The 12,866-nt window shown below is 46.6% G+C and overlaps 1 protein-coding gene across 2 annotated transcripts in view; it reads right to left on the reverse strand.

Annotated features, from left to right (window-relative positions):
- Positions 1-12,866, reverse strand: part of CTNNA1 (catenin alpha 1) — a 120,771-nt gene that overhangs the window by 16,640 nt on the left and 91,265 nt on the right. For both annotated transcript variants that reach the window (XM_032125329.1, XM_032125330.1), the window contains one exon: positions 5,065-5,221. In XM_032125329.1, coding sequence (XP_031981220.1) covers positions 5,065-5,221 — 157 coding nt within the window. The remainder of the gene's footprint in view (positions 1-5,064; positions 5,222-12,866) is intronic.

Raw genomic sequence — 12,866 nt, forward strand, 5'->3', positions numbered from 1 at the left:
TCTGCTGAGTTCTCCCCTGGTTTCTTTCCATATTCCTTCCCTGGACTGCCCCAGCCCTTATTCCAAATACCTGCAAACCACTCCCCTGTTATTGCACGTGGGGCAATGGGCACTCCCCCTCAGCACCACACCTACTCCCCTCAACACTCCAACAGACACTTGGTGCACGTTTCCAGCTTCCTCCAGAGTGTTTTCCTACAGCCACACACGTTCCATCAGAGCTCATTACACTGTCAGTCGCCAATTCCCATCTGAGACACATAATGTATGCAGTGAATAATGTGGAAAGCATTCCAGCCACACAGCACTCACTGACTGTTCAGAAAACAAAAATAAAACAAAGGCAAGACCTCTGTTTGCAATTTGCTTTTTAAATATACATTTGCTGGTTTTGTAAAGAGATATTTTCCCCATTCATCAAGTCCAAGAAGCCCAAAATGGGTAAAACCCTCTAAGAGACTTCTGAAGATGCCTAAAGAAGTTGGGATCCTTATTTGGGGAAACCTACCCTAAAGATCTCCCAAACTGTTATTAGAGACTTCCAAACTCTGTTGGAGAGTCTTTAATGAATCAAGACCAATGCTTCGATATCATCATCTAACACCAGCATTTGGGCTGCTTGGTAAGAAACCAACTTGGAAACATTTCTGCTCTGTCACTTAAAATAGTTTCCAGTGTTAATTACCATTGACTTACTCATTCTACACTGCCAACCCGTGCAAGTGGCTTTTATTCCCTCTGCAGGTAGTAAAAGAGCCATTTTGCAAGAGTTTGTAGAGACAAGAAGCTCACAGAGTTGGCTGGGAGAGGATCTGGAAGGAACCGCCTGAAAGGATTGCTGCGGGAAGTTACACCTGATTTACATAAAATTAACAGAGCCAGGTGCAATATTGCGAGACTTCTGTAAGTAACCTGGACAAAAATTAAACTTGTGAAATCCCTCTGAAGCAACTCAGCCTGAACAGGTTCAGCTGAGGGCAGAATGTGGCCCTGAGAGAGGGAAGAGCAGGTTCATTAGTGATTTGACAAGTCAGTGAGCAGGCACAGGAGCCACAGCGGGCACAGAGGGTATTTAAAGCAGAGACAGCCCTGGGAGCTGCAAGAGCCCAAAGAAAAAGCTTCGGCGCCAGGCCAAAACACAGACTGTTTATTGCTTCAATTCCTAAATGAATAAATTAAGCCACAGACCATTTAAAAGCCTCTTTGGATTATCTGAACTTTAATAAAAGGCATGGACAAAATGAAGGTGAATATTTAAATGTCTGCTGATCATTTAATGCCTTTTGCAGATGTGAAGTGGCCAGAAAGTCCCTTCTAGAGGGAGATAACCCACAGGGCAGCTTGCAAAGGGCCCAGGGAAGTGCAGGACTGTCAGGTCTCTCTGCTCTGGTGATATTCTCCAGCTGGATGATAACAGGTAAGATCTGACACTGTGCTGAGTTCTTATAAATACACCCAGTGCTCCCCACCCTACTGGCACACGGAGCACAGGTTCACCACCAGCACCTCTGGGAATGGGAGAAGATTGTCCCACATTAGAACTCCCCTGTCCTCCTGCTGAGCAGGAGGAACATCCCACAGCAACAGAACACAGCACAGACAACAGCAAAGAGATCTTGCCCCACCAAAATAGCTACAGGGAAAATGGTGTGGTTGGGCAGCAAGGGAAGAGGAAAGGCATTTTTTCCATAGAAATGATTTTCAGACCAAACAAGGAAATACATTAAATAGTGAAAAGCTACAGAATAAAAAGTCACCCACGACTGTCAATCCTCAATCCACGCCCACCAAACACCTTCCACCTCCACACACCTCCACATTAAAGGGATTAAGAAATCCTTTTCCAAACAACCCCAGCAGTCTGTGAGGACATCTGAGGGCTACAGGAGATCAAAATCAAAGAGCAACAGTCAGGAGATGAAGCCACAGATTCATAAACACAACTGTGCTTCTCTGCTGCATCTCCTGGGGAAGGTCTCAGAACTATTTCCATGCTGAGCCTCTGCTGCCAAGGGGCACTGCAGGAGCCAGGCCAGGCAGCAGTGCTGGCACAGGGAGCAAATGCTGGAGCATTCACACCCGTGTAAACACAGTGTTCATCCTGGAAATATTCACTGGGAGGCTCTTCTGAAAAAACAGTTCCACTGAGATGGGCAATCTCTGGCATAAACCTCTGTCAGCAGCAGAGGAACAGAAGGCAGCAAATGGAATGGTTCTCTAAGAAGGTTTCAAAAGAGATTCAGGTAATTTCAGAACATTGAATTTGACAATTACACGGTGCTATCAGCAAGTGCTCTAAAGAACAGAGATAGTGGGCACACCAACACACCCAGAGTGCTTAGGGAAGGCACTGATAAGAGGGATAAGAATTACAGAAGGTACGGTAGAGCTTTGAAATGAGGAATAATGAAACAGGCAAAGACTCTGCAGTCAGGAAAGCGATGAATGATGAAGTGTATGGCAGAACTCTGCATGTCTGCAAACAGCATGAAGAGAGAGAGGGGGAAATAACCTCTTCACCATCTTCTAGTACAAGTAGGGGCACCAAATGAAGCAAAGAGGTGACAGTGCAAAACAAGGAGGTTCTTCACACGGAGCACACTTCAGCTGTGAATTTTGCACAGGATGATGGAGGTGCCAGCAGTTTATAATGGTTGAAAGAACAACTAACACCAGCTTAAATGAGAAAAATCTGTCAAGGACTGTTCAGGAGATAGCACTTCTGATGCTGGAGCTCCCTGAGCTGCACATCACTCATGGCTGGGAGCACACAGACATCTCTAGGCTACAGGGCTCCTGTGCCATCCATCTCCATCCTGACAGTGAGCCTCCCCCAGACCCTGCCCTAGCTCAACAGGGCCCTTCTGCTGCTGTACCTACAGAAATGTTGTCACCTGCAAGCTCACCTGCAGCACTGTGCACTGAAGGATCCTTCTTCTGTGATGTTCTGCTGTTACCTAAACCCAGCATCTCTTTCATCATGCCTTCACTTGTGGGTAATTGATACAGTTCTGTAGCATATGCTGCATGGTGAAGCCTTTACTTCAGCACACCACACGGCAGGAATGTGGGATGCTTATATACATATTTATATATGCACACACTCATGCACTCACAAGAACTCCTTTAAATTCTGCTTCCATCCCAGTTAGTAACTGATACAAACATCCTAATAACCCCAAACAGCACTCGACATAAATCATATCCGCCACGACTTTATCCAAAGAGAAGTTCAGACTTTTTGCAGATGAATTGGAGCTGTGGCATTTATATGGGAAACATTTATCAAAGTTCAAACAAATAATATTTAAAAGAGTATTTATTGCTTTAATATTTTTCTACCATCTCTTCGATAACACACATAAATAATTACTGAATGCACTTGAATGTCTGGAGTTGTCTCCAACTACACTTCCTTGGCTCCATTGTGGGTGGTGAGCACTCACTCCAGGTGAACTCTCCTGAGTCAACCTGCCACCACCCCAGGAAAGAAACCTTCTCTGCTTACTGCCAAGCTCTTGAGAGTACAGCCATGCAACAGACTTGGTTATTTAACCAAAAACCCCACTTCTGCTCTAACCTGCATCCCTGCAGAAGATGGGATTGTCCTGCCCACAACTCACTTGAGTCTTGTGGTTCTACACCTGGGCTACAAGGGAAGGAAAGTGATTTTACTGAGTGATGCAACTTCCTGCTTGTGGTGTCTTCAGTCCTAAAAAGCAGCTTGGAGCTCTTCAGCACAGCCCAGCACTGGGCCCACACCACGAGCTGAGGAGCAGAGCTCCCACAGCAGAGCTCCATTCCTCAAATGTCCTGCACGGGGATGCAGAGCCCTCAGTTCAGTGGCTGACCCCTGTGGGGGCACAGCTGCCAGGGAGATGCCCTTTGGCAGCTCCCCACAGGCTGTGTTTGCATGGACTCACAGCTTTTCCTTGAGCCTCCAACTTCAGCACACAATTCCCTCTGAACAGATTTCCCCAGAAACAGGCTCCTCCCAGCTGTGCAATTCCAGCTGCTGCTGCCCCAGTGGGCACCGACAAAGAGCTCAGATACTCAATTGCCCACGAAGTTTATGCTCACTCACTGCAAAGAGGATTTTTAGTCAGAACCCAGGGAACCACAATACAATGTGGATGACAATGCAGGAACACCACTTGGCCTTCTGTTTGTTTTGTTTATTTTACTTTTCTCTCTTTTTTTAATAATATAAAAATACGGTCTCCTAATTCAGGATCTTAATTTTTCATCTACATTTTCTAACCATGTTCACCTAGTACTTCTCACTCCACACATCCTCCTGTGAAATCTCTCTTTACAACTGGGGGTTTTAGGTCACTTGAGATGCCCAAAGCTGCTTGCACCACAGAAATTAGAATCCCAGCTTGCAGTGGTGATTTGTGAACACTATTGCAGACACAATTCATGTGGCTACATCTCCATGTCCTCTGACTAGAGCACAATTAAAGGATGTGGAAATAAAAACGCCCCCATTATTTTTAGGTCACAGCAGCTGACAGCGGGTCTTTATCAAGATGCTGATAAAACGGATTATCTTGGCAAGCACTTTGCCAAATGCAATTATTAATCTATTATAATGATCCAATCTCTTCTAAAAACTCTTAAAACTTTACTAAAGCTGACATGGTACTAACAGTTTTATTTTAATTAACTTGTACAACCATGGTTTGATATTCAATTTTGTTTACATGGCAGAGTCTAAAGTGAACTGAGGGATCACTTTTTCTGCTAGTTCCTACCTTGGACATAAACACGTTCTATTTCCCCCAGAGTTACTGGTGAGGCTTGTCTACAGCAGCTACATGGTAATGCATCCTTAGCTCAGCCAGCAATTCCAAATCCTGAGACATGAAGTGCCTTCTCCTTGAGACCAGATCTCCTGCTGCACTTTCACACCTCGCTGGGCACGAGGTGACACCAGGTGAGGTGTAACAACACCATCCCTTCCAAAAACCTCACAGGCTCCAGAACACGTGTCCAAACCACCCATTCCCAGGAGTAAGCTCTTAGGAGGATGATTATTTCTGAGACTGTGCCCCTGATTACCTGATACAGCCAGGAAGTCATCGATGGACGTGATGTCATCCACAGCGTCTGTCAGCACACGGACCTGCCTCTCCCACTGCTCCTTGAAGAGATCCATGTTCTCTTGAGCCAGTTTGCTTTGGGGTTTAGCAGCCAGAGCCAGTGCAGCATTGATGACCTGTAAAACACCTCTGGATTTTTAAAACATATCCCAACAAAATGATTACCTTCTGTGTCCAATGAACTCAGCAGCAGACAAAGAAATTTTCATAAGTTTTGTGGAGCTTGATGTTTAAACACAGAAGTGTTTAATTTTGTTGCTCTCGCATCCAACTCATACCTGCTCCCACACTGATTATGGATAGTTATTGGAAGCAAAATCACTTGGCCAAGTTTTCCCAAGAGCTGGTTTCACCTGTCTTTAGCAGCTCGTGGTAACAAGGTGTTGCTTTCCCAGTGCAGGCTGTGTTGTTAAGCATTTTAGGCAGGATGACATTTAGTACACTTGAGGCTGCATTTGCTACTTGCCAAAACCTCAGTAAAAAGGTCAAAAAAGGATTAATCTTACACAGACTGAAGTAGAAACAATATGCAAATATAAAAACACAGATAAATTTTGATTTATCACTTATTCCTAAAGCTTTAGTCTGAATCTTGCCAGTAATTGTTGTAATGACTTCAGATTTCTGCTGTGGCTGTGAACAAGCCGAGGGAACAGCAGGAGATGCTCCTTTTGAATACCCCCTCCTAATTTTTTTCAAACACTAAGACCAGAATTTACACCAGATCCTAGTTTTTCCTAGCAGAACAAATGCTACAGGTGCTGCTGGGTCACAAAGCTTACGCTGTGTCCACTAGCTGGTCATTGAAATGGCCACAAAAGCCTCTCTGAATGTGGGGAGAAACCAATCTCAACAGCCTGGTCCTGCTCTTGCTGCAGCAGAACGACCTGGAAAGGTGCCAGGTGGGAGAAACCATCCGCAGCCAGAGCGTGACAATCCCAGCCTTGTTCCCAAGCACCTGAGAGTCAGAGCTAATTAACTCACAACTTCAAGGTGTAATTTTTCTTCTCTTTAGGACCGTATTAATTTCACAAAATTGTCGACCAAAACATGCAAGCACCAGATGTTCCCGCTTTTCCAAAATCTACCTTCTCTACCTGCTTCATTTACAAGTGTCACAAAGCATTTAAAACAATATATAACTCACTAAACATGGAAATGATGCTGATGTCAAACGTACTGGGATGGCACTGAATGAATCAGGCAGGAGAAGGAGGCTGCTTCACCCGAGGGATGCCAGGAGGTAGCAGTGACTGAGGAGAATCCACGGACAGGCTGGGCTGCTCCCTACGCTGCCATCCTGCCTCTGGAGCTGGGGGCTGCAGCTCTGGGTCACAAATCCAGCCCAGCTTGGTGGGTTTGGTGACAGTGACAAACACAAGGAGCAGCACCTGAGCCTGAGCAGCATCTGCTCAGGGGCCTGTGGGGATGAATGTCCCTGTCCCCACCACCACCGTGGGCTCCTCTGCTGCTCCCCTTCCTCCAGCCAGCCCAAGGTCACACCTGTGTGGCACCTGCAGGAGTCAGGATGTCCCTTTGGAACGTCCCTGCTGCCAGCCACGGTCCCTGCTGCTCTGCCCCTCTCACTCATGGATCTGAAAGTCCTGAAAGCCTCCAAAATGCCTTGCAGCACCCAAGAAAATGTTGTTTAGAATTTCAAAATCAAACAGAAATAGAGGTTTTAGAGAGGCAAACCTGTCCTCTTCTCAAGAGCCCTGATTTGCAGTCCAGCCACTGCCACCTCTTGCCCCAGTCTGATGGATGTAATGAATTAACCACCTATCAGTCAAAATCTAGCTATCCAAGGTTTCATGAAGATGAATCTAAACAAGTGGCCTGGAAACAGGAGAGATAAACCAGACAATGCTCTAGAAATCTGCTCTCAGCTTTTATCCTGCTAGAAGCTGTCACTACAGAGACAGAGGCGATACCAAGGGTCAGGACATTTCCTCTGCTTTTCTCAACCTGCCTTGGCCTATATCAGATAGAAAATATCCTCCCAGCACTGAGACAGGGCAGCATTAATGCTGCAGGAACATATGGCCTGGGTACCTGCGAGATGTTTGTCTGGACACAGCATCTGTCTGGACAATTAATCTTTGCCAACAGCGCATGTCAAGCCCAGATGCCCACGTTCAGCACCTCGTCACAGGTAATGGCAGAGCTGTCACACATACAGGGCTCTGCAACTGCTCCACAAACTCAAACTGTGTGTCCTCACCAAATCCAAACACAGGAAGCACAGGCTGCATCACCCTCCTCTCAACAGGCAGTTTGTTCAACTGGAGAAAGGGTAGGTTTTTTATACATTACAGCAAAAATGAGTGGCCAAGGTGAATGTATCTTATAACAATGATCAAGCAAAAGCAGTGTGTATGATCTCCCTTTCAGACATTCCTGCATTAGGGAGGCAGCCAGCAGTGCTGGAGGTGAGGAAACCTGGTGGGGATATCGAAGGTTATCCATGGTCACCATGGAGCTGAAGACAAACCTCCAGCTCAGGAGAGCCATACCGGTGTGTGTGCTCAGTGAGAAATTCAGGGCAGCAGACACAGCTCAGCAGTCCCTTTTTACAGCACATCCTCTGTATCTCCATGTGTAAAGTGGCCACAACACGCAGCTTTAGCAGGGGTGATAAAAGCCTTCACTCTGAGGAGAGTTTAGCATTCAAGTGGGCAAATAATCCCAGAGGTGTCTCACACCTCTGCTTGAGGAAATGTCCCAGGGATCACTGACAACACCCTGCATGTGATCTATTCCAGGGAATATAGTCTGGTATCCAGCACAGAGTGATTGATTTATTTTCCAACAGATGCTTAGAAAGACATGGGAAAATGACAGGGATGCTGGATCTTAAATAGTCTGTGTAAGTAGCAGGACTGTGATCCCTTTATTATCTAAAAATAAACCCTTTCAAGGGGAGGAGGAAACACTTTTTTGGGAGAAGGGATGGACCACAATGCACTACTCCTTCTCCAACAGACATAAAGCACTGGGCAATTACTTTAAAATATCAGTAACAGGACAGAGGCAGACACAGTTAAAACCCCAGGAAGATCATGACCACACTATCTGAAATGTAGCCACTTCCATGTAAAACATTTGGCAATTTCAGGGAAATATTTTGTATTTCAGAGCTTTTCAAGATGCTGCCAGAGCGCTGTGATCACAATGACTCACTGAAGTTGTACAAAGAAGAGAATCAAACAGGGACATTTTGAGCCTATCCAGAAGGAAATGAAGCATGGCAAGAAAACACACTATTTTTATCGGTGCTTTGTTTCATGTAGCAATTGCAGTGTTCAAGTCAGACAGCTCCACACTCCATAGCGTGGTTCCAGAGAGTTCCTTGAGCCTCTCTCCTGCACCTCGCAGCTTCCCAAGGCAGCAGCCAGGGCTTGGCAACGCCCTGGGACTGGGGAGGCTCAGCATTCCAAAGACTGCAATGGATGTCTCAATCTGCACCTCAAGCCTTCTTCTCATCCCTTCCATGGGAAGAAGCTGCTGCTTTCCCCTGGTTTTATTCTCCCTGTTGAAACCAGAGATGTCAGACCGTGGTTGTGTCCTTCCCCCTTTGCAGGGCTCTCCAAGGCTCCCTGCAGTGACTCCTGCCCGGTCCCAACACTGCAGCTGCTTTGCCCAGAAGCTCTCTCAAAAAGCTCAGCCAGAAAACGCTGAACCTCAGATAAACCTGTGGGTAAATTAGAGCCACTGGGTCAGCCAGAATTAATTCTTTTAGGCTAAATTTAGGATGACTTCCAGCCTCAGCTCTATAGCACCCCATCTGAAAGTCAGAGAGGCCAGAAGAAAGCTCTTACACGTGGTGGTGTTCTTACAAAGAACAATTTTGAATACTTGGCTGGCATGGCCAAAGGAAGAAACATCACTTGGGAGAGGAAAACTATCACCCACCTATTTGCACTGCAATCCCAACCTGTTGTATCTTACTCAGCGCACATCATGTCTGACCCACACCCATTTCAGTGGCTTTAAGCACTTCTTGATTTTTGCCTCAGTCCTTTTGACAGGGAGCTTTTGCTCCTTCCAGGAGAATGTTCTTTCTGCAGCTGGTTTAGCTTTGCCCTGATTCCTGTAGGATTGGTTTCAGGATGTTACTGCACCCCAACAAGGAGTTTTTCAGTTTCAGGAGCTCTGAAGTGAACCCCCAGTCCTCTCCCCTCACTACACACCATTTCTTTACAACCCAAACATCTGCAGTTTCTAAATAACTCACTTGGGTTTGGGGTTTATATAAAGATCTTGACTCACCACATTTCTTGTGGCATTTGGATAATGAGTTGGAAAGTAGCTCCATGGCCTACAAATCCAGGATACTTTGCATTTGTAAAAAAGAAAAAGTTAATAAAACAAGCCCCCACCCATCAGCTCTCATCTCAGGGGCAGAGGGAACAAGTGACACACACAGACAGTGCCCCAGTGGGGATGTGAAGTCAGTTTTACTCAGGAGTACGTGAAAAGGAGCCAGCAAGCCTCTCTGCCCTTGCCCAGGTGGGTTTTAATCCCATGTTTTCCTGTAATGCAGCAAGCATGGCTTGTTTACTTGGCAGTTCGTAAGAAGCTCCTCATAATTTAGCTCTACATACACAAGATGCCAGAGTTGCCTCCAGTGTTCACCCTGCTCATGCCCCTTCCCTGCTCCTCGCTGCATTTTGCTCCGAGTGTCAGAAATGGTTTATAAGGAGGACGTTCAAGTCGCTTCCAGTTACATCCAAGGCCAGGTTTGCATGCCCACGTCGGTGTGTGCCAGCCCTCCATGCACTCGAGTACAGCAAAAAGCACTCTGCAGGCTCTGATGAGCTGAAATGCCTGGGAGCAAAACACACAGCAGATTGTTTTACACTCTCAGAAGCTCTAATGGCAGTGACCAGCGATGAAGGAGCCTCATGCACCGAAAGAGGAAGGAGAAGTTTCCTTTGATTTCCAATACTTTGTTCCCATGTAGAAAAGGCACTTTGAGCACTTTCCTGTAAGTTATGCACGGAGTGACTCCAGGGATCTCTGCAGAGATATTTACTAGTCTTGTGGCAGTGCTGTCACAACCCACAGATCCACACTCTTACTGAGTAACTTACAGTCACAGACTGGTTTGGGTTGGAAAGGACCTTAAAGCTCATCTCTTTCCAATGGCAGGGACACCTTCCACTGTCCCAGGCTGCTCCCAGCCCCAATGTCCAGCCTGGCCTTGGGCACTGCCAGGGATCCAGGGGCAGCCCCAGCTGCTCTGGGCACCCTGTGCCAGGGCCTGCCCACCCTCAAGGCAAGAATTCCTTCCCAATATCCCATCCAGCCCTGCCCTCTGGCAGTGGGGGTCCAGTTCCTGATACAGAGTCCCTCTCCAGGTTCCCTGCAGCCCCTTCAGACACTGGAAGGGGCTCTGAGGTCTCCACAGAACCTTCCCTCCTCCAGGCTGAACAGCCCCAGCTCTCCCAGCCTGGCTCCACATGGGATGTGCTCCAGTCCCTTCAGCAAAAAGCCCTTCTCCAGTTCAGCATGTACTGTCACAGCAGTATTTGCTATTTGCTATAAAGACTATTTGCATACTGTGTATAGATAATTATCCTATCAGCTTCCCCATCCATGAAAAAAGCATTTTCATTTGGAGCTGAGGACTGATTTTGTATTGCCAGTCCACGTAGAACCTGCAAGAATTCTGGTGCCATTTGTCTTGCTCCATTTTGCATTTTACTGACTTCGAGTGCTGAAGCTTTGGGGGTCTCGGGGACTCTGTGTCTTTTCTGGAAACTGTTCCACCACTGTGCTCCCCAGATCCTGTGCCTGTGAAGAAACACAGGGCCCTTACTCACTAGTACACCTCTTTCTACAGAACTGAATCCCTTTCCTGCTCTTTGCTTATTTTTACCCATCAGTAACTGTTTGACTTTCTAAAATTGCTGCTTTTAGGGTCAGCCTTGGCCTGTGCTGGCAGTTCTTCCATGCGAGCCTGGCTGATACAAATCTGCAACCCAAGTGTTAAGTTTTTAATAGAAGCATTTCTGCTCAATGCCAATAAAATGTTTCAAGCACCTGTAATTAAACAGTCTGGAGACAGATCTGCTCGTTAGAACATTCAGAAAATCTGACAGTCTTTCAAAGCGATGAAAAAAGGGGACAATTGTTTGATGTTAAGTCTTTACTGCAAGAAAAATTAAGTTCTCTCCTTCTCCAACAGCCACCAGGAAAGTGGTGGTGACCGGGGACTCAAGGCGAACAAAGTCTGCTGGTCACATTTGCGTTTGCCTGATTTGAGGGGTGGCCTGGAGGGGCTTTTTGTTTCTCTAAGATAGTGCAACTTTTAAACAAAAGTTTCTGGAACTCTCCATGGGATTCCTTATGCTTTGGTATTTTGTCTGTGTCAGTAGGTGTGATCACATATGAGCCATCTGCCTCATCAGAAATCTATAAGCAGCAAATGGCTTTTCAAGCAGTTCAAAATTGGAATAGAAGGATGTGAACAAGCAGTTATTAAAACAAGATGTTAATACGAGAAGAGCCAATTTATTTTTATTAAAAATGTAATTTAATCCAAGAATTCTCTGGAGTCAGTTTGATGGGCGACGCTCGCTCGCGTGTGTGTGTTGAGCAATCCAAGCACACTCCAGCAGGTATGGAGGGGGTTGGGAAGGACCTGTGCTTCCAAGTGCTGCCTGGTGGCCTCCCAAAGTTTCTTTGGAGGGTGAGCTCTTTGGGCTGTGGAGGGGAAGGCAACCAGCCCTGCCTTACATGGGAGAGCAGGTCCTGTGTGCCCCGGGGCAGTTCTGCCCTGCAGCCGCTTCCCAGGAGATGCCCAATGTCCAGGGCAATGGGCTCCACATTTTGCTGGCAGAAGCAAACACCCAACCTGATGGGAACTCTACTCCACAGTTATTTTTTTACAGCTCTCAGCCTGACTGCAGTTTGGGTAGGAGTCTATAGATGAACTTCATGGAGGCTGCAAAAACCAAGGAAGTCAATGTATAGCTGGTAAAAGGAGCTCAAGTGACAGCAGACTGTCACATCAAAAGGCTGGAGCAATTCTCCTTCCTCTCAAGAGCTGGGCTGGGGCATTCTCACTGTTGGTTTCTAACACCTACAGCTTGTATGATCAGAAACACTGATGGTTTAAGCTCTTCCCAGGCATCTTTAATGCAAAATGCTGTTACAAAACAGCTTTTCCAGGCTCCTAAAGCAAGTACTTCTTGGAAACAGCGCAGAAGCCAGAGATGTGAGCGAGGATCCAGGTTTCTGAATTGAGATAAACAAAATCTTTCCCTAATTCACCATTGGCAGGCTCTGTGTTTAGCAAGAAGGCAAAGAGAACTTCCCCCCGCGCTCCGTGAGGCAAAGGAAGGCACAGGCAACTATTCCAAGCATTTCACAGCAGTAATTTTCCATTTCCATTAAGAAAGACAGTTTAAGCTTTTTTTTTTTTCCAAGTTAACTGTAGTGATGGAGAACTTTGCTCCTTCATCTTAACCGCCTCCAGCCTGGCCTGTTTGCCCAGCACCCAGCAAGGCAGGGCTGAGGGAACTCCTGCGAGGTGCTGGACAAAGCTGCTTCCTTCCACACACAGAATTCCAGCAACACGTGCTCTCACAAGACAGAATTCAGGCAGGCTTGTAAGTCAGGGCTTGAGGGAGGAAACACCAGTGACCCCCTGAGGCTGCCTTATTTCTGCCCTGTAAGCCCAGACTAACTCAAATCACCCAGCTGGCTATTCCAAGTGCTGCCTGGTGGCCTCCCCAAGTTTGCACAGACATTCCC

The sequence above is a fragment of the Corvus moneduloides genome, chromosome 15, assembly GCF_009650955.1.
Source record: "Corvus moneduloides isolate bCorMon1 chromosome 15, bCorMon1.pri, whole genome shotgun sequence".
NCBI classification, from domain to species: Eukaryota; Metazoa; Chordata; class Aves; order Passeriformes; family Corvidae; genus Corvus; species Corvus moneduloides.